The sequence below is a fragment of the Amblyraja radiata genome, chromosome 2 (genome assembly GCF_010909765.2).
Source record: "Amblyraja radiata isolate CabotCenter1 chromosome 2, sAmbRad1.1.pri, whole genome shotgun sequence".
NCBI classification, from domain to species: Eukaryota; Metazoa; Chordata; class Chondrichthyes; order Rajiformes; family Rajidae; genus Amblyraja; species Amblyraja radiata.
In genome coordinates, this window is record NC_045957.1 from 41,091,035 (window position 1) to 41,117,636 (window position 26,602).

The 26,602-nt window shown below is 42.1% G+C and overlaps 1 protein-coding gene across 2 annotated transcripts in view; it reads left to right on the forward strand.

The window, feature by feature from the left end:
- crppa (CDP-L-ribitol pyrophosphorylase A) overlaps positions 1–26,602 on the forward strand; it is a 268,851-nt gene that overhangs the window by 33,668 nt on the left and 208,581 nt on the right. For both annotated transcript variants that reach the window (XM_033045548.1, XM_033045546.1), the window contains exons 4-5: positions 15,983–16,087; positions 22,995–23,040. In XM_033045548.1, coding sequence (XP_032901439.1) covers positions 15,983–16,087; positions 22,995–23,040 — 151 coding nt within the window. The remainder of the gene's footprint in view (positions 1–15,982; positions 16,088–22,994; positions 23,041–26,602) is intronic.

The window sequence follows — 26,602 nt, forward strand, 5'->3', positions numbered from 1 at the left end:
TGTGGCCAGTGTTGGGATCCCGTTGGAGGTGGTGAAAATGTCGGAGGATTATCTGTTGTATGTGCCGGCTGGTAGGGTGGAAGGTGAGGACAAGGGGAACTCTGCCCTTGTTACAAGTGGGGGGGATGGGGAGTGAGAGCAGAGTTACGGGGTATAGAAGAGACCCTGGTGAGAGCCTCATTTATAGTCGAAGAGGGGAACCCCCGTTCGCTAAAGAATGAGGACATCTCCGATGTTCGGGTTTGGAACACCACATCCTGGTTGCAGATGCAGCATAGACGGAGGAACTGGGTGAAGGGGATAGAGTCCTTACAGGAAGCAGGTTGGGTATAAGTGTAGTCCAGATAGCCATGGGAGTCAGTGAGTTTATAATAGATGTCGGTCAGTCGTCTGTTACCTGCGATGGAGATAGGGAGATGTTGGAAATGGTCCAGATGAATTTGAGTGCCGGATGGAAGTTAGTGGTGAAATGGTTGAAGCCAGTGAGATCTGCATGGGTGCAGGAGGAAGCACCAATACAGTCGTCAATGTAGCGAAGGTAGAGTTCGGGGATAAGGCCACGGTACGCCTCAAACAAGGATTGTTCGATGTACCCTACAAAGAGGCAGGCATAGCTGGGTGCCCATAGCTACGCCTTGGATTTGGAGGAAATGGGAGGAGTCAAATGAAAAGTTGTTGAGGATAAGGACCAGCTCCGCTAGGCAGAGGAGAGTATCGGTAGACAGGGATCGGTTGGTTCTGCGGTCGAGGAAGAAACAGAGCTTTAAGACCCTCCTGGTGGGGCATGGAGGTGTAGAATGACTGGACATCCATGGTGAAGATGAGGGAATGGGGGCCTAGAAAACAGAAGTCATGGAGTAGATGAAGAGCATGTGAGGTGTCTTGGACATAGGTAGGGAGGGATTTGACCAGGGGGATAGGATGGAGTCGAGGTATGTGGAAATAAATTTGGTGGAACACAAACAAGCAGAAACAATGGGTCTGCCAGGGCAGTCAGGTTTGTGGATTTTGGGGAGAAGGTAAAATCAGGCCGTGCGGGGCTGGGGTACAATGAGGTTGGAGGCTTGGGAGGGCAGGGAGCCGGAAGTGATGAAGCCAGTGATAGTGTTATTATTGGCTATATTAAAGAGATCACAAAATGGAGGATCTCTGTATTTGCAGGGCCTGCTTGGCCTCTTTCTGTGAAAGTTGCAAGCTGGGAGTCACGGCTCCAAGGTGTCTGGACCCTTGATGGAAGTTGGAGATAAGGTGAGGTCCAGATGTCCTTCCTTTGTTAATATGCATGAGGGTTTGCAGAACGAGATAAGTAGGTCTGCAAATGCATGATCAGGATTGGTTATAGAGGGGGGTGTAAAAAGGTATTGTTAATGTAACATAAAGGTATTGTTATGTAACATAATTACATTGTTAATAACAGTGTTTGTGCTGTTATTTGATGATTGGTTAAAGTGTGAAGCCTTGTTCATATTGTTTATACAACCTGGGAAATTTTTTCTTTACTTTATTTAACGCTTCTATCTAGAAGCTTCTGTGGAAACAATGTAATGGGGTACTTTGTGATTGGGTTAGGGAACTGGCAATAACTGTATAATATGATCAATATGTGTGATAGGCTAGTAGGGGCTGCCCCCCCCCCCCCCTCCATATAGTTTAGCGCCATGGGTCCAATGCCCTATAAAAGAGTGAACCCCACGAGGAACGGAGTCGGTCTTCTGGAGGTGCACTTGGGATCGTGTGACCTGCTGGAGGTGTCTGCTCGCATGAGGCTGAAGGGCTTGGACAAGTAGAGACAAGGATCTGACCCGCGGTAGTTAGGTATTGTATAGGGAGTTTGTTTGTATTTGGGTAGAATAAAGAATAGTTGATCCAGTGCTTGACTCGGTGTTTTACTGAACTAGACTAGGGGGGTAAGAGTAGGAGCATAATTACAATAGTGTTTGAGATAATGGCATGGTGCTTGTCTGTGGGGTCATGGTCCAAGGATAAGTAGGAGGAGGTGTCTGAGAGTTGACTACAGGCCTCAGACTTGTCGAGATCAGCGCGCCAGATGACCACGGAACCTCCCTTGTCGGCAGGTTTGATCACCCAGTCTGGGTTGCTGCAGAGTGAGTGGAGGACTGTACATAGAAACATAGAAAATAGGTGCAGGAGTAGGCCATTCGCCCCTTCGAGCCTGCACCGCCATTCAATATGATCATGGCTGATCATCCAACTCAGTATCCTGTACCTGCCTTCTCTCCATACCCCCTGATCCCTTTGCCACAAGGGCCACATCTAACTCCCTCTTAAATATAGCCAATGAACTGGCCTCAACTACCTTCTGTGGCAGAGAGTTCCAGAGACTCATCACTCTCTGCGTGAAAAATGTTTTTCTCATCTCGGTCCTAAAGGATTTCCCCTTTATTCTTAAACTGTGACCCCTTGTCCTGGGCTTCCCCAACATCGGGAACAATCTTCCTGCATCTAACCTGTCCAACCCCCTAAGAATATTGTAAGTTTCTATAAGATCCCCCCTCAATCTTCTAAATTCTAGCGAGTACAAGCCGAGTCTATCCAGTCTTTCTTCATATGAAAGTCCTGACATCCCAGGAATCAGTCTGGTGAACCTTCTCTGTACTCCCTCTATGGCAAGAATGTCTTTCCTCAGATTTGGAGACCAAAACTGTACACAATACTCCAGGTGTGGTCTCACCAATACCCAGTACAGCTGCAGTAGAACCTCTCCCCCCCTACGTTCGGGGGGGAGAGGTTAGAGTGAGAAACGGGAATGGAGAAGTTGAGGCGGTTGTTGTCCAGCTGGCAGTTGAAAATAAAAAAGGTCTAAAGTCGGTAGATGGCAATGAGGGGGAGTCCAAGAGGATGGGGTCCGTTGGAGACGGGAGAAGAGGTCATCACTAGGGGGTGAGGACTCCTTCCCATGGAAAAACGCTTGGATAATAATAATATAATAATAATTTGTTTATAGGGACAGTGCATATTAATGAACATTTGCATGTAAATATGCGAGATTGTAGCCAATCAGTAGCTAATTTCCGTCTCTAGTCCCAGGCAAAGGTAGGTGAAGTGTCTTGCCCAAGGACACAACGACAGTACACACTCCAAGCAGGATTCGAACCGGCCACCTTCAGGTTGCCAGCCGAACACTTAGCCCATTGTGCCATCTGTCGTCCTGCAGAGGCGACGGAAGAAGAGCTCCACATTGTGGCGGATGCAGAACTCACTGAGGTGGGGACGGAGGGGAACAAAGGTGAGGCCTCTTGTGAGGACAGACCATTTGGTATCAGAGAGGGGGAGGTCTGGGGGGATGGTGAAACAGCAAAGATGAGGGTTGGGGTCGGAGGAAGGCAGGTGAGTGGACGGAGGCCGAGGCGATGTCTGGTAGGGGGTGGTGGTGGGTTATCAGGGAGGAGTGGGGTATGAGGGCTATAGTGTGGGTGGGGAGGAGTTGGGGTCACATGGTTTAAGGGGGAAGGGGAAGACCCAGTGGAATGGCCAGTGAGGTTCCCTGTGTTATAGGGGAGCACTAGGACCCAGCATAGTTAGACTTTGTGATGTGAGAGTCTGCAGCATGGAGACTTAAGGCGGTGGAGTGGCGAGGGACGGTAGAGTCAATGGTGGAGGCCCGCGGGGTGTGGAGTCCGGGTCAGCGGGCAAAGCGTAGGAAGTGCCGGTCAGCTGATGGCCGGTGAGGCGGCGGAGTTTAGCGGTCCAGGTGAGGCGGCGAAGTTCGGCGGTCCCAGTGAGATGGCGAAGTTCGGTGGACCCAGTGAGGCGCGAATATTCCGAGGAATCGTGGAGGTAGCGAGGATCCGCATTATCGGTGAGGGGGCGATAGTCAGAGTTACTGGTGAGGCAGCGAGGTTCAGCGCCATCGATGGGTGCGTGGAGGTCGGCGGCAGCGGCCGCGTGGAGGTCGGCGATGGCGGCGTCTTCGGTGGTACGGGCCTGAGATCGGTCGGGGAGGCGGTGAGTGCTGGTGCTGCTCCTCGTGGCAAAGATGGAGTCGCGGGACTCAGACTGGTGGTGTTCGGGCAGGCGGTGTGGGCCAGTGTTGGGGCCCGGGGTGTGCAGGCGGTCGAGTCGAGGAATGTCGGTGGCAAGAGCCGCTTGGAGGCGGGTTAGTTTCAGGTCCTTGGTGGAGTTCAGGTGGGCCAGGAATCGTTGATTGAAGGCGTGGATCTGCCGTTGGATGAAGTAGTGTTGGGCTCCGTTGCAGGTCTGGGTGAGTGAGGCCCGAAGTTTCGGGAGATCAAAGCGAGATCCTGCTGGTGCCGGCGCATCGCAGCCAGAGTAGATCACAGGGCACAGGAAGGAGAACTGCCATGTAAGGCGGCAGATAGCTTGTCGGTATCTATAGTCCGAACAGGGAGGTAGGAATTGGAGCTAGAACCCATGATGTACAAGATGGAGGCGCAGGCAAGTCCCGAGAAAGCAAACGTGGCTGTGATAACAGGTCTGGGTTAAGATGTGTTCGTACAGTTGGAGGGAAGGGGGTAATCACAGAGAGGGGCAGTGAGAGAGGAGGTTATTAAACTGTCCGGACAGAGGGGGAGAACTTCTTCAAAGTAGGCATACCTTGAGGAGATTTCACAGTGGAGTAGACAAAATGTTTAAGAAGGAACTGCAGATGCTGGACAAATCGAATGTAGATAAAAATGCTGGAAAAATTGCCATCTGATGTTTCTTTTATTTGGACAGTACTTGTAAAATGAATGTTTTTTAATTCCACTTTTGGGATCTGACTTTGGCCAGAAAGGCCATTGTTTATTGATCTTTCTTAATTGTCTGTGACCTGCCATCTTGAAGTGTTGTGATTCTTACTGAGAAAGTACTTCGACAATGCTATGTGTAGAACGTCCCAATTAAACACAGTCAAGATAATGTGCAACTTGGGGGAAACCTGCCTGAGGTGATGTTCCCAAAAACCTTTCATCTTTATTCCTTGTGGTAGAGGTCACAATTTTGAAGAGGAGTGTAGCTGTAGTGCATATTGCAGATTTGTTACTCTGCAGTCACTCTGCTTCGGTGGTGGAAAAAATACATGTTCAGTGTGGTGAATGGGGAACTCTTCAAATGGACTGCTTTGCCCTGTGTGGTATTTATGGAGTTATTTAAGCTGCACTCATTTAATCAGGTGGAGATTGTCGTGGTTTTCAATACTCAAATTAATTCTGGCCACGGGGAGAATTCTTCAAGAAGTTTAAACTTTTATTTGCAAACAAAAGTTGGATCCCCCCCACGTCATCACTCTACGTGGAGCTGAGTCACAAACAAAGGATCATCTCTTTTTATACCATTTTCAACTCTGCATGCCCCACCTCTGTTACATTTCCATATCCAATCATTTTCCGACATTCCCTCATCAGCTAATCACTTGCTCCCACTTATCTCCTCCTTCCCAGTACATTTCCATATTTGCAACTGATGTAGGTAGTCACATGACTCCCCCTTTGTGGTCCCTCGCCTGCCATGTGCTCTTAACTTCTTTGTTCAGTCGTTTCATTCCAACAAAGTGAAATCCAAGAAAAGTGGACAATTCCCAGAACCCACTTCTCAAAATATAAAAGATACAGTGGTCACTCAATTTATATAAACAAGACATGGTTCCCATTAACTCTATACGTCTTGGGGAAGAATGTTACCTCTTAAACTACAGATCTAAACACAGGGGTCTAATGTTTATAATCCTAATTAAAGCACAATATTTCCCAGATGGTCTCATTATAATTAACATATTTAAACTAACATTACCTTGTATTATAAACCTTAAAAGTATGAATTTGCTCTATCTTTGCAAACGCACACCTATCTCCGAGCACACAGGGGTCGTATAAATGTCACACTTGACAAATGACAATTGCTTCTTGGCTAGCTCACACACCCTCCCCCTCTAGGGGATGGCATTCCAACCTCATCTTTAGGCCTCTTTTTATGGCTTTGCTTTCACACTGACAGCATTACTCAAAAGAATGTTTACCTGCAGACCACTGACATTAGATTAGATTAGATTAGATTAGATTAGTAACAAAGTTACTTTCTTGGATACATATATATATAAAAATAAAAGATACAACCTGCTCAAATGTATCACCTCTTATCTCAACATATGTGTAACTAAACGTATCAAACTTAATACAGAATCCATTATTATTCCAGCCTTGTTTTGGACGTATAACCAGTCATAAATCTTGAGCCATGTCATTACAACACTTCACAAGAATGTGACATCGAAAAAGAGCAAATGACCTGTGACCAAATGGCCTGAGAGGCCCACTACCTAATCAGACGTTTTAAGAATTAACTTATTTTCAATACAAGATTATATAAGATACATTTAATATAATATATACTGTAAGATTAATCTACCATGCTCCTGATTTGTGCATTGTAAACGGTGAAAAGGCTTTGAGGTGTCAGGAGATAAGTCACTCACCATGAAACACTGAGATTCTGACATGCTTTTGTAGCCTCGGTGTACGTGCGTGGCAGGTCTTGTTGAATTTCTGGTCCATCATGTAGGAGAAGGAAGTTCTATGACTTTTGTGATGTGCTAATCAGCCCATACCTGGATATTGTCCAGACTGCTGCATTCAGATGACGACTGCTTCAGTTGCTGAGAATAGAACATTCTGTAGTCATCAGACAGGATCGCTAATTCAGAACTTGTGATGGAAGGAAGGTCATTGAAGAAGCAGCTGAAGCTGGTGGTCATAAGACACTGACCTGAGGAACTGTAAAAAGATTCCAAGGACTAAGATAATTGACGACAGCAATAGTGACAACCATTTTCGTGCTAAACATGGTGATGTGTTTCCCCTTGATGCCCACGAACCAGTTCTAGCAAGACTGTGTGATGTCATGTTCTGTCCAATGATACCTCAATGTCAAGGGCAATCACTCTCACCTCATCTCTAGAATTATCATCTTTAGTCATATTTAGCTAAAGGCTGTGATGGGGTCTGGACTTAAATAATTCTGACAATCCCAATCTGAGCTTCAATGAGCAGGTGATAAATGAATAAGTGCTGCGAAATAGCACTGTTGAGCTAAATAACACAATACCTTCCATCTGACTTGTTAATGATTGAGAGTAGACTGATTGAGCAGGACCTAGGCAATTGGATTAATCATGTTTTTTGTGAACAGGATGTGCCTGGGCAATTTTCTGTATTGCCAGATAGTTGCCTATGTTGTAACTATTGTGGCCAGGGGCAAGCCTGCTTCTGGACCACTGGTTTTCAGTACTGCAGTTAAGGTGTAATCTGATCAGGAAAGAGCTGTATCCAGTATTCATGGCACTTGCTTGATATCATGAGAAGTGAATCAAATTTGCTAAAGACTTGATAATGGATGTGATTAAAGATGAACAGAAATATTGGAAAGAGTGAAAGAAACTGAATTATTGTTTAGAGTCAATGATTCTTCATTGGAACTCGCTTTATGGACACATAGAATTTTCTTGTTTTCATTTTGGTTTTGTAGCACTTACAGCATTTCATTATTGATTAATTGTGATTGTATGCGCAATTAAATGTTTTGTTTGTGTCTGAGTTCCTGGCATTGACACTTTATTTGACACTGAAGTGCTATTGAATGATAAGTTGTTGAAATCCTATAGTAATTCGGGCTTGCTGTACAATAGTATAAATACATCAAAGATGGACACAAAATGCTGGAGTAACTCAGCGGGACAGGCAGCATCTCTGGAGAGAAGGAATGGGTGATACATCAATCAGGCTTCACTTTGCACATTTTATTTTGTTGCGTCTTTTTAAATTTGCCACTAGATTATTTACAGTACTTTTAATGAATGCTACTATCTGAGTCAATGTTTTCTGGTTTTAAAAGCAAAGCAGTTTCACATTTACAGAAATTATTTAAATGATTTGCTTAAATCAATGCCTGCAGACTTGTTGTTAGCTTGAATGATGTAATGTGCATATTTTTGGTATATCCATGACTTACACTGATAGAATTATCGCTCGTCCTGTACTTTATATTAACACGTATAGGATTGACTCGCAATTTAAACTAGCCGTTATATTATGTTATACAATTGATCATTTTCAAAGGCTCTCAAATTGTTCTCTAAATCTCATTATTTAGTTATAGTTCAAGTAAATCTTTTCAGTTTAATGGGCCTTTGCTGCAGTGAAGACAACTGAGTATTCAAGTTCAACATTAATCACATCTGCTTCATCATTTTGCCTTGCGGTGCTTTTGAAGAGGAAGACTAGTTAACTACTGAGAAGCTCCAGTGTCCAGCAACAATATTTACATTCTTTCCATGAATTGTAAGTGCGTGAATGCAAACTGTTGAATAAAACATTTTGTGCACCTTCCAAATTTCTGCAAATTTACCGAAATTTAAATGCCCAAGTCCAGAGTATTGAAATGTATCAAATGAACAGTCAAAAACTGTCTGGTTTTCCTACCAATAGTTCAGCAACTGGTATCCCACAGGAAGTGTTAAGTCTTTTGAGGCAATCAATTCTCCAGTTGTTGAGGGCCTATCACGAGTGATGCATTATAAAAGCAACCAATATTGTGGTTTCCCTCAAGGAAACTTTGTTTTTTTTTTAACAAAGGTCAGACTCTGCATAGCAATTGCCTGAGGACTGGCAGACAATGGCAATGTCTGTACTGACATATGGCGTCTTAGATGTTATGTGGCAATCTGGGGCATGCACTCAGAATAGTGTATGCTGCTACCATATGGGGGATTCCCAGCACATACGACCTTCTGCAAATGAAACCAAGAGAGTCAATTAAAAAAATTGACACAATTCACCACGATTAGTGGATTTTTAATAGTTTATGTAATTGTCAAGTGAAATTTTGAGCATAGAAAATAGTTTGGATAACTATGGATGCTTATGAATAAATTGTTAAACACGTTCCTCTGTGGTGTTCATTAATTTTGTGGGAATGTGATTAAAACTTACAAGCTTGAGTAGAATCATACACTTTATTTTGATTTGTATAAAAAAAAAAGGTTATTACATGAACTGGAACCCTAATTACAATCTAATTTTGCCAATGCCATCATTGCTTTTGTCTTTTAATCTCTTCTAATTACAGAGAGAGAGGCCTGTAAAATATGTTTCTCATTCTAATTACAAAATGTCTAACTTGTCATTGTTTTTATGCTGCTTTGTTATATCAAGTTCTTATCTGTCGCATGTTTATTTTGTGGATTTATACATGTTGATATATCATCAAATTTTCAGAGATGCACGCCTGGAATTTGAAGCTGTTGGCTCTCTCAAAAACCATCCCGTCAATGAAGATAGGGCCGTGAATCACCGGTTTTCCCTTCCTAAAGTCAACAATTAGCTTCTAGGTCTTGCTAACATTGAGAACAAGGTTGTGGTTTTGGCAACATTTAATCAGAATGTCAATCACCCTCCTGTACTCTGACACACCATTGTCCATCATCTGGCTTGATTGTAATCGTGTATAGTCTTTCCGCTGACTGGACAGCATGCAACAAAATGCTTTTCACTTTACCTTGGCACATGACAATAAAGTAGACTAAACAATCAACAATAATGGTATAGTCGACAAATTTAAAGGTGGTGTTGGAGTGGAGACTTCTAACACAGTATGGAGAGAATAGAGCAATGCTTTGAGCACATGGCCTCGAGGTGTCCCTGTGTCGATGGTTATTGAGGAGGAAACATAGTCAATTTGTACTGATTGTGGTCTGCCGATCAGGAGGTTGAAGATGCAATTACATCGATCATCGCCCCTTTTCCAATTGGCCACACTCTCCAAGACTGCAACAAACCCTCAATCCTTTGGCCTCTGCCTTCCCACCTGCCAGCAATCCCCCTCTCTCCAATCATGGTACTCATCCCTCTCCTGACCACATGTCCACACCCACCATCTTCAGAATTAAACACTGCAGACCATCTCTTGCATTTCCATTACATTTATTTTCTCTCTCATTGTGTTTCGCACTAATGTCATGTTTTGTTTTGAATGGGGATTTTTTTTACTGTCTTGCAGAATTTTGTGTTAATTTTGTATAATTCTTGTTTCTGTATGACTCCATCTGCCTGCCTTGCAGCTGCAGGCAACATTTTCATTATACCTGTACCTCACGGGCCTTATGCATATGGTTTAAAAAAAAAAATAGACTTGACTTAACTGGACTCCTGCTTCTCAGCCTTGAGACAATCCCAAACTTGGGATCTATCCGGATTGCTGGAGCAGAACATTTCCCTGCTGCTCTCTTCAACCACAACATGCATTGATCAGCTGGCAGCCTGCCAATTCATGCAATTGACTCTCTGGAAGAACATAAAGATAATGTTATGGAGCCCATGCTATTAATTGTTTGGATTCCTGGGTGCTCCACACACAAGCTGAGATCCTGCTAATTCCCTATTCCACAAACATCAGGCCCAAGATAGTCCATTCTCCAGTTATTACCGCATACTAAAAGCTGAAACTTTTGTACTATTTTGTGTGGCTTGATATGGTTTTAACATGACGGTCCTGATTAAATTAGAATATAGATTCCAAATGGTAATCACCTCACACAAGTCTTGTATATTTTGTTAAGATGTAAATTGCATGCCTCTAATTTTGGCAATCTTTAATTTGCTTAGAATTGTGAGGGAGAACATATGTTGACACCCCATAACCCCGTACAATAAATTTTCAAACAATTATATCTTGTATACATTGGATTACAAAGTAAAAGTGAGTGATATTGGCAAACCTATCCTTAATATATACTTGAATTATGCTTCTTTGCTGAACAAGTTGATGATGATTTACATTTGAATTGAAATCACTCTTGTCATTATGGGCAAGAATGGCAGCCAAATTATGTGCAATGAACTCCCACAAATAGTAATATCATCGCACAGCAGAGAAACAGGCCTCGGCCCATCACATCTGTGCTGATTTTATTTTACTCCTTTATGTTAATCCTATTTGCCTTTATTAGGACCGTATTCCTCCATGTCTTGCTTATTTAAGTGTCTGTCCAAATGCCTCTTAAACAAAGCAATTGGAGTTGATTCCACCACCTCTGGCAGTGCGTTAGAGATATTCAGTGATTCGATGATACTTTATTGTCACATGTGCCTAGGTACAGTGAAATGCTTTGTTTTGCATACAACCCGGTAAAATCATCCAGCAGATCTCACCTTCGCAATTTACAAGTCTGGCGCCGACAAAGTTACACAAGTTCATGGAATAGTTTTACCAATATCAACCACTCTCTCTGTATATTTAAAAAAAAATCCGCTTTAAATGTTCTCCCTTTCTTCTTAAACCTCTGCCCTCTTATTTTTGACAACCCTGACCATGGATGAAAAACCCTTTGACTATCCAGTAAGTAATACAGTTAATCATTGGGCTGTGATGTCCCCTACAAAGTCAACAATCTTTCCATCTCTCTGAGTTACTCAGAGAAGATGATGGTGGATGTTCTTCAGACTCTTCATATCAGATTTTGCTATGGGCAGAATATTTATCAGATCTCCTGGAGAATTGTAGCAGTTTATAAACATATGAATGAAGAGCAGAGTTGGCGAGGTAGTCCTGTAAGTGATTCTACCATTTGATCTGCTGTAACCTCAACTCTGCTCTCCTGTATATCTGTGGTATACTTTCACCCCCTTGCTTATCAAGGATCTAACTCCCTCCACCCTTTTTAGAAAGTGAATTCCATAGGCTTATGACCCTTGAATAGAGAATTTTTTGCAACTTAGTCCGAGTCAAACGTATCTAATTGTAAATTGAAAGTTCTCACAGTATCGGATTCCATCCTAAATTTGCTTCAAATTACACTGCATGATGTTTTTTGTTTACTCAAACAGGAAGACGACTCCTTGTCAAAAAATGTTTAACCTGAAATATGCAGTCTTTGCGAATGGAAGCATCTTTTTTACACCTGTCTCTGTTTGAACTTATTTATAACAAAAATTAAAAAATTAAAATACCCTCATGTAATTCAATAAATATCACAATGCTGCAAGACATGAATCCAAAAATACAATAATTCGAAAAGCTAACTAGAATACAAGGTAAATATTAAGTAATTATTACAAAATGAACTTTGGTATGTGGAGATTAATTTTCTTAAAACAATTATTCTGGTTTAAATGCCTGAAAATGTTAAAGGATTCCTATACATTCTTAAATGTAGAGAATACTGGTTTGAATATTGAAGTTGTGCAATTACTGCACATTAATCTTCCAGGCAGTTTAACTATAAATTTACTTGAATACATGACTCTTGACATATTGTCAGTCTGCTGTGGCTAGGCATATCACAATTGTATTGCAGAGGACTCTGAGACCAAATACTGGTAACGAAATAAGATGCAAGCAGCTGCATTGACTTTATGGCTGCCTGTGAATTTTCTGGAGATGGAAGACACTTTTGTTTGGCAAAGCAAAAAAGGACAGATGAGATTTTAAGATAAGATTAAATAATGTGCCCTTTATTGTAAAGGTGGCAGCTCCATTATTTCTCGTAACCCAAGCCTTTACAGACCACAAAATACAACTGTCATTTTTGTGAATGATGGCTGTGCAATATAGCGCAGACTTAAAGAAAAGTCACTGGGTGTGGAAAGAAAACAAAACAAAACTACTGGAAATAGAGATACCTTTTGATGAGAGAGATCATGTAATTTATAGATCTAATTTCAGATAGGAAGCCAGCTCTTGCTAACGCATTAATCATTAATGGTATACCCATTTTTATTTTAAAGTCATAAAGAACAATATTGGCTTTATCTAACTTAGTTTCAGAAAAATGTACGTACTTTTGTGAAGTGCCTTTTGGTTTCAAACATAATCTTCAACACCAGATCAGTGGGCTCCAGAGTTTCAGTTGCAATCTTGAATAACATCTACCCTCTGCTTCATTCCAGACAATGAATGAGGGACAACTGAGACCAATTACTTTCCTTTCCCATTCAGCTCAGCCAAACATGCCAGCTGGGATGGTTGCCAAGCAACCATGGATTCACAAGGCCTATAACACCCTATAACACTGACTCGAGTAACCTGTCCTCGAGATCATTCCACGCTGGACAAGTATAAATCGGACGCAAATACTTCTAAAATCAAAGCCGGGATCAGTGACAGAGTAATGTTTGGCGTTTGGAAATTAGGACTGTTCCACAGCATGGTGTGAAATAATTTAAATTGTTGGTGAGCTAGCACTGGTGTGGATATTGAGCTGGATTATCCATGTGGAGCAATGGGCTTCCCAAATGGATTATCCTTTTAAACATCCTGCTCCCGTTGCTGACAGCCTAACTACAGAGGATGTGGAAAGTATTTGAAGTCAATGGAACATGAAGTATCAGAGCAGGACATGTAGACGGCTGATACTAGGGTATCTCTTTAGCATGTGTCCAGAGGCAAAGTTATACTTGGGGCTGTTTGACTTCAGTACAATACAAATGTTGAATCTTTGGAGCAAACATCCTCTAGTGTTCATTCATAAGCATTTTAGTTTTTTGGCTTGCATTTTTTAAAATCATTTTGGAAGTTGTGGGCACCAAATGCAAATAATAATTTTCCACTTTGAGTTGCATTTTAATTTCTGGTATGAAGGATTCTTGGACCTTTATGACCTGTGGGATGCAAATATCTCCACAAGTAAAAAGTTCCAGGATTTGCTGACGATGGAATAACAGCAATATATTCAGGATGCTGCATGTGGTGCTGAGGTGCATGAGCTACCATTTGCCGTGTTAAGCAGTTAAAGTGATGAGTAGGAAGAACTGCAGATGCTGGTTTACCCCAAAGATAACCACAAAATGCTAGATTAACTTTCAGACTCCTGTACCTTTTTCCCCGATGGCAGGGGTGAAATGAATGTGGCCAGGGTGTTGTGGGTCTCTGATTATGCTGGCTGCCTTTTTGAGGCAGCGACTCTGGTAAATCCCTTTCGATGGTGGGGAGGTCAGAGCCAGTGATGGACTGGGCAGTGTTCACAACCTTTTGCAATCTTCTTCGCTCCTGGGCATTCAGGTTGCCGAACCAGGCTGTGATGCAACAAATATGCTCTTGACTGTTCACCTGTAGAAGTTGAAGAGAAACCTCTCTGACATAACAAATCCCCGTAATCTTCTCGGGAAGTAGAAGGGTTGATGTGCTTTCTTTATAATTGCATCAGTGTGCTGGGTCCTGGAAAGATCTTCGGAAATATGCACGCCTAGAAATTTGAAGTTTTTGACTCTCTCCATCATATAGATATAGATAGGTTTATGGGTCCTCATCCTTCCTCTTCCAAAGTCCACAGTCATTGGTCTTACTGACATTGAGAACCAGGTTGTTGTGCTGCACCATTTGGTAAGTCGATCGATCTCACTTCTATAAACTGACTTATCACCACCTGTAATTCATCCAACAAAGATGGTATCGTCGGCGAACCTGAAGATAGAGTTTGCTATGTCCGGCTACACAGTCATGAGAATAGAGTGAGTAGAGCAGGGGACTGAGCACACAGCTTTGAGGTGCTCCCGTACTGATTGTTATTGAGGAAGAAGTGTTTCTGCCAATTCGAACAGACTGTGGTTTGTTGAGGAGGAAGTCGCGAATCCAGTTGCAGAGAGATGTGCAGTGACCCAGCTCCATGAGCTTAGTAACTAGCTTGGAGGGGGGGATGATGGTATTGAATGCCGAGCTGTAATCTATAAACAGCCTGACGTATGTGTTTTTATTGTCCAAGTGGTCCAGTGCAGAGTGGAGAGCCAGTGAGATCGTATTCTCCGTTGACCTGTTGTGGCGGTAGACAAACTGTAGTAGGTTGAAGTTCTAGTTGAGGTAGGAGTTGATATGCACCATAACCAACCTCTTAAAGCACTCAATCGCCACGGATGTTAGTGCCACCAGTTAATAGTTTGTGTTTTCCTAATATTGCTTGCAACTTAACAGTTCAAACCAGAAACTGTGCCCACTTTTACTGCATTGTGTGCAGTGAGAGAATCCTTCATTATCTGAGTTGCAAACAAAAGTGAACACTGCAATTATTAGCAAATGTAGGCACTGCTGAAGGAGCGAAGGTCATTTAGGAAGCATTTCTGCATGTTTGGGCCAAAGTTACAGCCTGTGGAAATAATCCAGTTATGTAACTATTCTAAACCATGAGCAATAGGATCGGGGAAGAGGGAGAATAAGTGAACATAAGAAACAGTGGAATAGAAATTTGTCTTGGAAAGTAATGCAAGTTGACCAGGTTCACTTCTGTTTACTTTGTACGTTTTATTGCCTGCTTCTTTTATTACATCTTGGCATATTCATATATAAGAATTGCTGATTTTGATTTTGAGTTGAAATCTTGTGATACATTTTAAAATATGTTTGCCCTCATTCAATCTCGGTAATTTAATGGGTCTTACTGTATGTTATCTTCTCCATGATCCGATTCATTAATTCAATTCTGTCGTGTCTCCATTAGTACAAGAGAAGACCCATTCCTTCTCTCCAGAGATGCTGCATGTCCCGCTAAGTTACTGCAGCATTTTGTGTCTACCTTTGATTTAAACCAGCCTGCAGTTCTTTCCGACACTACTTATCAGTATGTGGGCTGTCGAAAGATGGAATTTTATATCTGGATCTATTCCTCCACCTTGCTTCCTGTGCTTTGCCGTTCTCTATGGGTTAACTCCTTTACATTTCCTATATGGTGTTCAGTGCAAGGCAATGATATTTGACACATATGTTCAAGTGTATGTGGACATATATCCATGATTTAAACGTGTTGATTATTATAAAATAGTTTACCAACTACTAGGCAGAGGCATTTGCAGGTAACGTATTATAACCTCCAACTCCTTTTTTTGATATATCCAGCATGTTGTAGATTTGTCTCAGTATTTAACTCTTGTTCCTTCACATTGCCTCGTGGCTGCACAGAAATGATTTTCATCTACATTTAATTGTGTTTTTTTTGCATTCCTGGAAATGTTGGTCCAATATGTCATTACATTTTCTGTTGCAGTGCACAGATTATGATCTTGAGCATGGGACAGAGTGTCTTCATTTAGCTCTGCAGTACTGTGGCATCTCTGCAAAGCTCATTGATGGACCACCTGACCTGTGGAAGGTAAGAAGGAACATTTTGAGTTTAAATCCCCAGTTTTACTGCTATGATTATTGGCATAAGATTGTAACCATGAGTTGGCCAGTGCTGGGATTTTATTATCGTTGTAACATTTTCAGAAGTCAAGAGAGAATAAAGCAGTTTTGTTTAAAGATTCCATCAGAGTTTTGATGTAAATATGATGTAAATGCTTGTGCTAAAACAAATTCATCTCTAAGCAGTTAAGAAATAGGCCATGAGATAAGTAGGAAAGCTTTTAGACAGGTAAGAAAAATGGGCTTTAGATGAGAATATTGAGCAGAAAAGGTAGTATTAAACATGTATAATCACAATAATACTTTATTAGCCAAGTATGTTTTTCAACATACGAGGAATTTCTTGTCGTCAGTCATACAAAAAAAAAGCAACGGAACACACAAAACACATTTTAACATAAACATCCACCACAGTGACTCCTCCACATTCCTCACTGTGATGGAAGGCAGAAAAAAAACAACTTTGCAATGTAATGTGTTTTGCACCAAATTAAAAATGAAACATCAGTGTCATAGGATCATGACAGGCTACAGGGGATTCAGCATGGAGATAATGCAGGTTCTTTTTGTCAAGAGCCCATGTTCCTCGCCTTACTCTTTTGAAGTCAACACAGTTCTCAACTAATATCCAGTTGGCCTGTGACACAATCAGTATCTCCCAAAGATTAGTTCAAGATGCTGTGTAAAAGCCTGGTGTTAAAGTAAATTATCCTGCCTTTGACTTTGCAAAGGTACGCCAGATCTGCAGCTGACAAATTAGCACCAAAGGCTACTCATGAATAACATGTTCAAGTCCACCAATCTGTTCTCCTGGATCTGCAAATGAAATGTCTTTTGTTTAAAGCAACATCATTTAACACTTGGCAGGTGTTACAAAGGAATATCTTTGGTGCTTAGACACGTCAGGAGATGCTGCCTAATAATGACCCGAGAAGCTCTCTGAGTTTCTTGTGGCTTGTGTCATCTTGTAACTCGTGGTTCAAGCATTGGGGCCACTATTTCCAGCAGCTACGCAACAGCAGGAGGAGGTGAAGACTGCAGCCCATATCAGCAGCCCAATTTGGATCCATCGAACAATTCTCTCAGATGCTGGGCTAGCTTTGTTCTATTTCCAGCCATGCTGCTTTGCATTGCATTAATTCTTTTGGGCACAATGTCCAAGCATTTTTTTAGTAAAGAATACAGCAGCCAGCCACTTTAGAAAGCTCTTTCTTGACCCATAAAATAATATTTTTCAAACAAATCTTGAATGTGCCTTTCCCTCACCTAACAATTATTAAGGTGGATACATCTGAGATTCTAATGGCATCTATCCTGTTATTGAGCAAGGTAAAAGAGGAGATTGCAGGGGCCTTGAAGAAGACCATTGTATCCTCTATAGCCACATGTGAGGTCTCCGAGGATTGGAGAGTAGCTAATTGTGCATGTTTGTTTAAGAAGGGAAGTAGATAAATTATGAGCTTGTGAGCCTAATGTCAGTGGTGGGAAAGCCATTGGAGAGGATTCCTTGGGTTATGATTTACTTGGACATAAATGTAAATGGCTTGGTTAGTAAATTGGCAAACCACACCAAATTTGTGAGCGGTGTGTAGAGTGAGGAAGTTTGTTAAAGAATACAGAGGGATTTAGATCAGTTATCAATATGGTTGGAGAAATATCAGATGGAATTTAATTTAAAAAAGTGTGAGGTGCTGCACCTTGTGAAGTCGAATGCAAGTGGAAAGTATACTGTTCATGGCAAAACATTAATAATGTACAGAGGAATTCTTTGGTCCAGGTCCAGACCTTCCTGAAAGTGGCAACACAAGTTGATAGAGTGGTAAAGAAGGTGTATGGAATGCCTGCCTTCATTAGTCGGGATATTGAGTCTAGGTGTCAGGAAGTCATGCTGCAGCTTTATAAAACTTTGGTTAGACCACATTTGGAGTGTTGTATACAGTTTTTGTAGCCTCGTTACAGAAAGGATGTAGAGGCTAAAGTCATGTTGCAGCTTTATAAAAGTTTGGTTTGACCACATTTGGAGTATTGCTTAGAGTTTTGGTCACCTCAATGCTGGAAAGATGTAGAGGGAATGTGCAGATGTTGACCCGAGACTGATAGTTGAGTACCACTCTGTCCTGCAAGGGAGAGGTGACTGTCTACTGCATTGTGGTTTTGGCATTATGTTTGAGTTGGTTACATAGTTGGCATTTTGTGGAAGCTCTGAGATGTAGGTGTTATTGTGGGATCAGAATGAAGTACGTGAGGATGGCATGGGATTGTGGACTGGTAGTATTGCATGCTGTTTGGTAGAGAGTTAGGTATATTGCACAAAGAAGTGTGAGGCTGATGCTGAAAGAAGATGAAGATGTATTTACTGACTTTGAACATGTTGTGTTTGATTATCAAAGTTCTCGCATTACATTCATATCCTTTAAGGTTGAGTGCTGACGTACATTTTCTCTATACACCTTGATGGGTTCTATTACCACCCCTTGTGCATAGAGAGTGCTTCTTATCTTCACCAACTATCTACTTGTGCCCAAAGAGCTACATCTAAGTAATAGGGGACTTGCATTCTGCCTTGGTCATAATTCTCTTTTGCAGTTTTCTCCCAGCTGCAGAATGACTTCTATCCCCACTTGAATCACAAAGTATCTCCCCTTCGGTTATGGCAGAAGGCAAGCCCCATATTACTTAGATGCTGCTCTTTGAATACAAGATCTGCATTTGTTAATACTGGTAGATAAACTAGCAAAAAGTATCAACAAAGTGGATAAGTGAAAGCCAGTTTTGTGGTTGGGAAAATGTGCTGTGGACTCAACTTAATAAAGCCTTTAATGCAATAAGTTTTGTTTATTTAAAAAAAAAAAAAAAAATCTTTGCATTGGAATGCTTGTTACCAGAACCTGTTGAGACCCAGACCCTTGATTTCTTCCTCACTATTTACCACACTGAAGGGCCTGTCCCACTTACGCAATTTTTTTTGGAGACTTGCTGGCACCCGTCATAGTCGCAGCAGGAACCTGCTGCAACTATGACGGGTGCCGGCAAGTCGCCGAAAAAATAGCGTAAGTGGGACAGGCCCTTTAGCCTGGTGTCTTATGCAAATATTGAAATTTAACTCTGTGCTCCAATATCCATGTTATTTATAAATCATATTTAAAAATAAAAGTTGTCCAAGCACTGATGACTGGGTAATGCCACTGGAAAATGCACAACTAATCTCTACAGCTACACTAGTCCCAGCTATACTAGTCCCACCTGCCTGCACTTGTTCCATTCCATGTACCTGTCTAACTATTTCATAAACATTGGGATAGTCCCAGCCTCGACTATCTCATCTGGCAGCTTGTTCCATACACGCATCACACTTTGAGTGAAATAGTTACCCCTCAGATTCCTATTAAATATTTTTCCCTTCACCCTTTCCCTTCCCTTTCCCTATGTCCTCTGGTCCTCAATTCTCCTACTCTGGGCAAGAAACTCTGCATTCCTCTCATGAATTTGTACACCTTAAAAAGATCACCCCTCATAATCCTACACTCCAAGAAGTAGAGACCCAACCTCTCCCTATAGCTCACACCCTTTAGTCCTCCTGGCAACATCCTCGTAAATCTTCTCTGAACTCTTTCAAGCTTGACAATATCATCCTTTAACGGTGCCCAGAACTGATCACAATATTCTAAATGCAATCTCACCAACGTCTTATACAACTGTAACATGACCTCCCAACTTCTATACTCTATACTTTGACTGATGAAGGCCAATGTGCTAAAAGCTTTTTTGACCACCTTACCTACCTGAGAATTGACCTTCAAGGAACCATGCACCTGCACTCCTAGATCCCTCTGCTCTACAACATTCCCCAGAGGCCTACCATTTACTTTGTTGGTCCTGCCCTTGTTAGACGTCCTAAAATGCACTAATTTTTATTAAATTCCATCAACCATTCCTCAGCCCACCTGGTCAATTGATCCAGATCCTGCTACAATCTTTCACTACCACCTTCACTATCTGCAAAACCACCCACTTTTGTATCATCAGCAAACTTGCTAATCTTGCCTTATGTGTTCTCATCCAAATCATTGATGTAGATGACAAACAGTAATGGGCCCAGCACCGAACGCTGAGTCACACCACTAGACGCAGGCTTCCAGTCAGAGAAGCTACTGTCCACCATCACCCTCTGCTTCATTCCATGGAGCCAATTTGCTATCCATTTCGCTATCTCTCCTTGGATCCCACGTGATCTAACCTTCCAGAGCAGCCTACCATGCGGAACCATGTCAAATGCCTTACTGAAATCCATGTACACAACATCTACAGCTCTGCCCTCATCGACCTTTTTGGTTATGTCTTCAAAAAACACAGTCAGATTTGTGAGACACGACCTCCCACATACAAAACCATGCTGACTATCCCTAATCAGCCCTGGCCCGTCCAAATGCCTGTATAACCTAGCCCTCTGAATACTCTAGTAACTTTCCAACTATGGATGTTAAGCTCACTGGCCTATAGTTCCCAGCAGCCTTTCTTCAAAGGAGGCACAACATTTGCCACCCTCCAGTTTTCCAGCACCTCTCCTGCACTTAAGGACAACTCTTACATTTCAACCAGGGCTCCTGCAATTTCCTCTCTGGTTTCCCACAATGTCATTGGATATACCTGATCAGGCCCAGGAGATTTGTCTACCTTCATACACGATAGTACCTTCAGTACTTCTTCGACGGTAACACTGACTGCTCTCAAGACACTTCCATTGATTGCCCTAAGTTCCTCCGTTCCTCCGGTAAATACAGAGGAGAAATACTCATTGAGGACCTTGCCCATCTCCTGTGGCTCCACACAGAGGTGTCCGCTTTGATTTCTGAGAGGTCCTACTCTCTCTCTAATTACCCATTTCCTCCTTATGTATTTATAAAATATTTTGGGATTGTCCTTAATGCTGCCCGCCAGAGCTTTCTTCTGGCCCTTTTTTGCCTTTCTGATCTCCTTTTTCAGTTTAGCTCGTGAAACTCCTACAGGAATGCACTTGATCCCAGCTGCCTATACCTGTCCCTTGCATCCTTCTTGTTTATCACCAACGCCTCAATTTCCCTCATCAGCCAAGCTTCCTTACGTTTGCCTGATTTTCCCTTCACTCTAATGGGGACGTACGTATCCTGAGCTTTTGTCAGCACACGTTTTAAAACATCCCACATGGCCGATGTTCCTTTCCTCTCAAATAACCTGCTCCAGTCAACTTGAGTGAGACCTTCTCTCATACCCTCAAAGTTGGCCTTGCCCCAGTTGAGCATTTTAAGAAGGGCCTCGACCCGAAACGTCACCCATTCCTCTCCAGAGATGCTGCCTGTCCTGCTGAGTTACTCCAGCATTTTGTGTCTATCTAAGCATTTTAACAGGTGGACCCTCTCTCTCCCAATCCATAATTATCTTGAACCTAATCGAACTGTGGTCACTAGTCCCAAAAGCCTCCCCTGCAAACACTTCATTGACATGCCCATCCCAATTCCCAATACTAGATCCAGCATTGTCCTCTCATGTGTGGGGCCTCGACATACTGCTTGACAAAACTCCTGAACACTTTTGAGGAATTACACCCCATTTAAACCCTTCACACTATGATTTTCACAGTCTATATTGGGAAAGTTAAAATCCCCTACTGAAACAACCTTATTTGACCTGCAGCTGTCTGCAATCTCCTGGCATATTTGTTCTTCTAATTCCCGTTGACTATTTGGGGGTCTGTAGTACACCCCCAACAAAGTGATCATCCTTTTCTTGTTCCTCAGCTCCACCCATACAGCCTCACTAGATGAATTGTCCGTAATGTCACCTCTGAACACAACCGTGACATCCTCCTTAACCAACAATGCAATCCCCCCCTCCTCTTTTTCCCTCACCCCTGTCTCTCCTGAAGCTCCTGTACCCCGGAACATTGAGCTGCAAGTCCTGCCCTCCTTGCTTGCTATTCACATGTCTTGAGAAGGTTTTTACGTTCCCTGTAATGTCACTGGCTACTCTGTTCTCTGTTATATTTTAACCTTTGCCCTGTTCTCAGGTTACTATATTCTGTCTTGTTCTCTGAATTATTCATTTGATAGATGTTCTACATCCTCCCCTCTCCTTTGTGTTGTCATTTTCACTTTATTCACTTTGTTCCTCTTTGGAACTGTGAGATGATTAAGTTACGTTTACCTTTGTTAATTTCCCTTTGCGTCTTGTGCAAATGTACCTAGCCTCTCTGAGAAATATCTCTTTGTTAAAGGTCACCTAGTTTAGCCCAAAGATCTTATAGGATCTTTGGTTTAGCCTACCTGACTTTCAATCCATTTCATGCTGGTAAGTCCCTCCTCATTCCATTGAGACTAGATTCAATTCAATGCAATTCAAATTCCTCCTCTCTTTTTGATTGTTTCTTGCCCTTCTCTTTTCTGAAACAAAGCATGATGATTGCTATTCCTCAAATGTTCTCCTGGTGTTACCTGGTCCACTTAATCTATTTTACTTAGAATCATTTCCTTGCAATGCTGTCTTCTTTATTGAGTCAAGAACATGATCCCAGTCACGTTGAGGTGAGCCTGCCCATCTAGAATTCTACTTGTAATTTACCATTGCACTTATTTCCTTTACCAACTCTTTTCATCACTTAGAGAGCTCTGACTTTGGTTGTCCTCCATTTCCTTCTTGTGGAAATGTACCCAGACCCAAATCATTTGCTCCCATTGTTCTCTGATGTTTTGACCTATGTTTTTAATGGGTTCAGTGGTGCCATGTCCTGGATATAAATTGTATGTGTCATTGATGGAAGAAGTGGTTTTACTCTGATTATATTACATATTGATTTTTTTCCCCCAAGAGTTGAGCATAATCAGATTTTTCTCATCCCTTAGGTAACGTACAAGCGGGATCTTTATGCAGCTGAATCAATTATCAAGGGTGCGTGCTCATTTACATCAAATTGAGTTCTAACTGCTTATTAATTGAACTAAATATGTGTTGGCACTTCTTAGCATCATTACGCTCTGTCCGTGATGGCGTAGTTAATTGATATATATTGCTAAATTGGGAATGTTATTAAATGTCAGATACAATTTAAAACATTGATATCAGAATGTTTTTAAAAAGTTCAGAGTAAACAGAATATAGAACAGAATTGTTGTATAGTCAAATTTATTTCACAAGCCTAGTTACAGCAAATTTACAAAATGTATCATTTTCTTAAATGTTTTTTGTAATTTTCTATTCTGTAACTCATTTTGAGTTCTGTCTTAAAATAATAATCACTCGATATCTTTAAATTCTCTTGGGAGTTATATCTAGGAAGCATTGTTACCTGAAAAAGCCACAGAGCGCTGGAGTAACTCAGCAGCTCAGGCAACATTTGTGGAGCTTACGGGACAAGCAGCCCCCTCCTCCTTTTCGTCCCCCCCTTTCTTCCCCCCCCTTTCTTCCCTGTGCCCCACCTGAATGCGTACCAATTTCTCCTAGTTTTCTCCACACCCTACCTCAACCCTCTCCTTTCCCTTTTCCTTCCAGAATCTCACCACCTTTTAGTTACAGGGTTCTCTTCCAGTCCTTTATCTTAGAACTTAAACCTATACCGACAGGTTAACAACCCCTCAGGCTCCGTCAAAACATTGAATTTTAGGCACACCTAAATGTGGTAATTGCCTCTGCTCTGAGGATTGCTGTCTGATCGTGTGATTATTGAGCACAGTGATGGGAGTTGTCATTTAATATGTTTGATCTGATTCTTCCTGTGCCTGTCTTGCAGTTATTCATATGCAGCAGGACATCCTTCTTCATTGTCGTCCACACATAATATCTGTGGTAATTAGTGATGTGCATTGAAAATTATCATCAACAAAGCAGAATTACTTATTTTTACAACAGAAATCGGGCAAAAGTTGCAATTTTTCACAGGAACAGTAGTGTGGTTGCATTTAGTTTAAAAAAAACAGCAATATTTTTTAGTTGTTTTGATGAGGGCATGCTGGGCTAATCTCTTGCTCGTCATCTGTGCATTTCCTAAAGCTTCGGAATGAAGCAGCAATTTGACAGTTTTAAATTACATATGAGCAAATAAGCTGAAATTCAGGCATTTGGGTGTTGGAAAAAGACAAGTAAATGGAGTTTTGCATTACAGTCTTAAATTGTCTTAAATTAACGGAACAATGAAATTATTACGTGTAACAGCATAACAGGGACTCGGGATTAAACAAAATGAATTGTCTGCAACAAAGGCCTGTGTTGTAATAATTAATCATTATTGTCCAATTTGATCAAGTTGTATAATAGTCCAAGTCAATTATATTCGTCACATACACCCAAAGGTGCAGTGAAATGAATTTGCCAGCAGCGATACACATAAGAAGAACACACAATACACATTAAGATTTAACACAAACATCCACCACAGCATTCTTCACTGTGGTGGAAGGCACAAAATTCAGCCAGTTCTCCTCTGTTCACCCGTGGTCGGGGCCATGAACGATCAAACACACTCCGTGGCTGAAAGGGCCCGAAACTGCACTTTCCTACCGGAGTCCGCGGCCTCAGGATGTTATAGGCCGCAGGCCGGCGGTCGGAGCTCTTCTCCGGCGATCGATCCCAGGCTCCGGATGGTAAGTCCACGCCCCGCCCGCGGCTAGAAGCTCCGCAGACCGTGGCAGGTAAAGGGCCTATGGTCATGTAGCTCCATGTTGATCGTGTTGACATGATTCATCTTCTTTTTACCACAAGAGTCATAAAGTCATAGTGTTTAAACAGGCAATAGAGTCCCATCCTGCTCAACCTTTCCCTACAGCTCAGACCCTCGGGTCCTAGCAACATCCTTATAAATCTTCGTTGCACCCTTTCCAGCTTAATAACATCTTTCCTGTAACATGGTGCGCAGAACTGAACACAATACTCTAAATACGGCCTCGCCAACGTCTTGTATAACTGCAACATGACCTCCAAACTTCTATACCCAATACTCTGACTGAAGAAGGCCAATGTGCCAAAATGCTTTTTGACCACCCCATCTATCTGTGACGCCACCTTCAAGGAACCATGTACCTGCACTCCTAGTTCCCTCTGCACTAGAACACTTCCCAGAACCTTACCATTCACTGTGTAGGTCCTGCTCATGTTAGACTTTCCAAGTGCATTGTCCTCTGTATTAAATTTCATCAACCATTCCTCAGTCCACCTGGACAACCGATCAAGATCCAACTGCAAGTTTTGAAGATTTGCCATCCTCACTGTCTTCAATATCACCCACTTTTGTATTATCTGCAAACTTGCTAATCTTGCCATGTACACTAGAATAGAATAGACTGAATAGAATGCCTTTTATTATCATTCAAACAGCTTGGTTTGAACGAAATTGCATTTCTACAGTCCTAACATTACAAAAAAACCCAAGACCCACATTTAACACAATTTACATAAACATCCATCACAGTGAATCTCCAACACCTCCTCACTGTGATGGAAGGCAAAAGTCTTATCTCTTCCCTTTATTCTTCTCCCGCGGTCCAGCTGCAGCGTCAAGGCGACTGGGGCTCCCAATGTTAAAGCCCCCGGCGGGCGATTGTAAGACCCGCGGCCGTTAAGCCGCGCGGGGCGATGTTAAGCCCCGCTCCGAGTCACTTAAACCCCTAGATTCCAGTGGGAGAAGTTGCCGTTGCGGGAGCTCCGAAAAGCAGTCTCCCACCAGGGACCTGCGACCTCCCGATGTTCCTGTCCACTGGGCCTGCGGCCGGAGCCTCCGAAGTCGGGTCGCAGCCACGCGCCACCACAGCTCTTCCCGTTCTGAAGTTGGCCAGCTCCGTGATGGCAAGTCGGCAGGCTCCAGAAGTTGGGTCCCCATACAGGGAAGAGATTAAACAGTTCCCCCCCCCCCCCCCCACACCCCCCACATATACGCAGCTAAAAAATAATAAAAACTAGAATCAACACATACATTTAACAAGACAATTTTTTTTTAAAGACAGATGGACTGCAGTCGAGCCAGAGGCGTTAGGCGCCACCATACCACACCAGAACTGTAACAAATTGTTACATCTGTAATAAAAGACACATTTTATTTTAAGTTGCACAGTTCTGTCCATATCCAAAGAATATTGACATTGTTCTGAAATTGTCTTTTCAAATGCTGATTGATCATTGAGCATCTGTTTATTTTCATTTGAATTGAATAGAAAGGTTTTGTATATGTTTAAGTACATGACTTATATTGGAGGTGATTTTAAACAAAAACATATTCGTGAATAAACATGTTAACAAGTTCCAAAGCTCAGATGGATAAAATGCTCCTTGATGCTTCTTTTAAAACTTATTTTCAAATATCATGATTTCTATATGAAGACCCAATTTGAATAAATGTATGCAAAACTCAAGTTCAATCAGGTCATACCAATTCAGTGTTGGCTGTAAGCATGCTTACCAATAAGTATGACATCCTCATAAGATTCTTTACTCAATGTAACAGAGAGCATCCGGAACCTTTGCT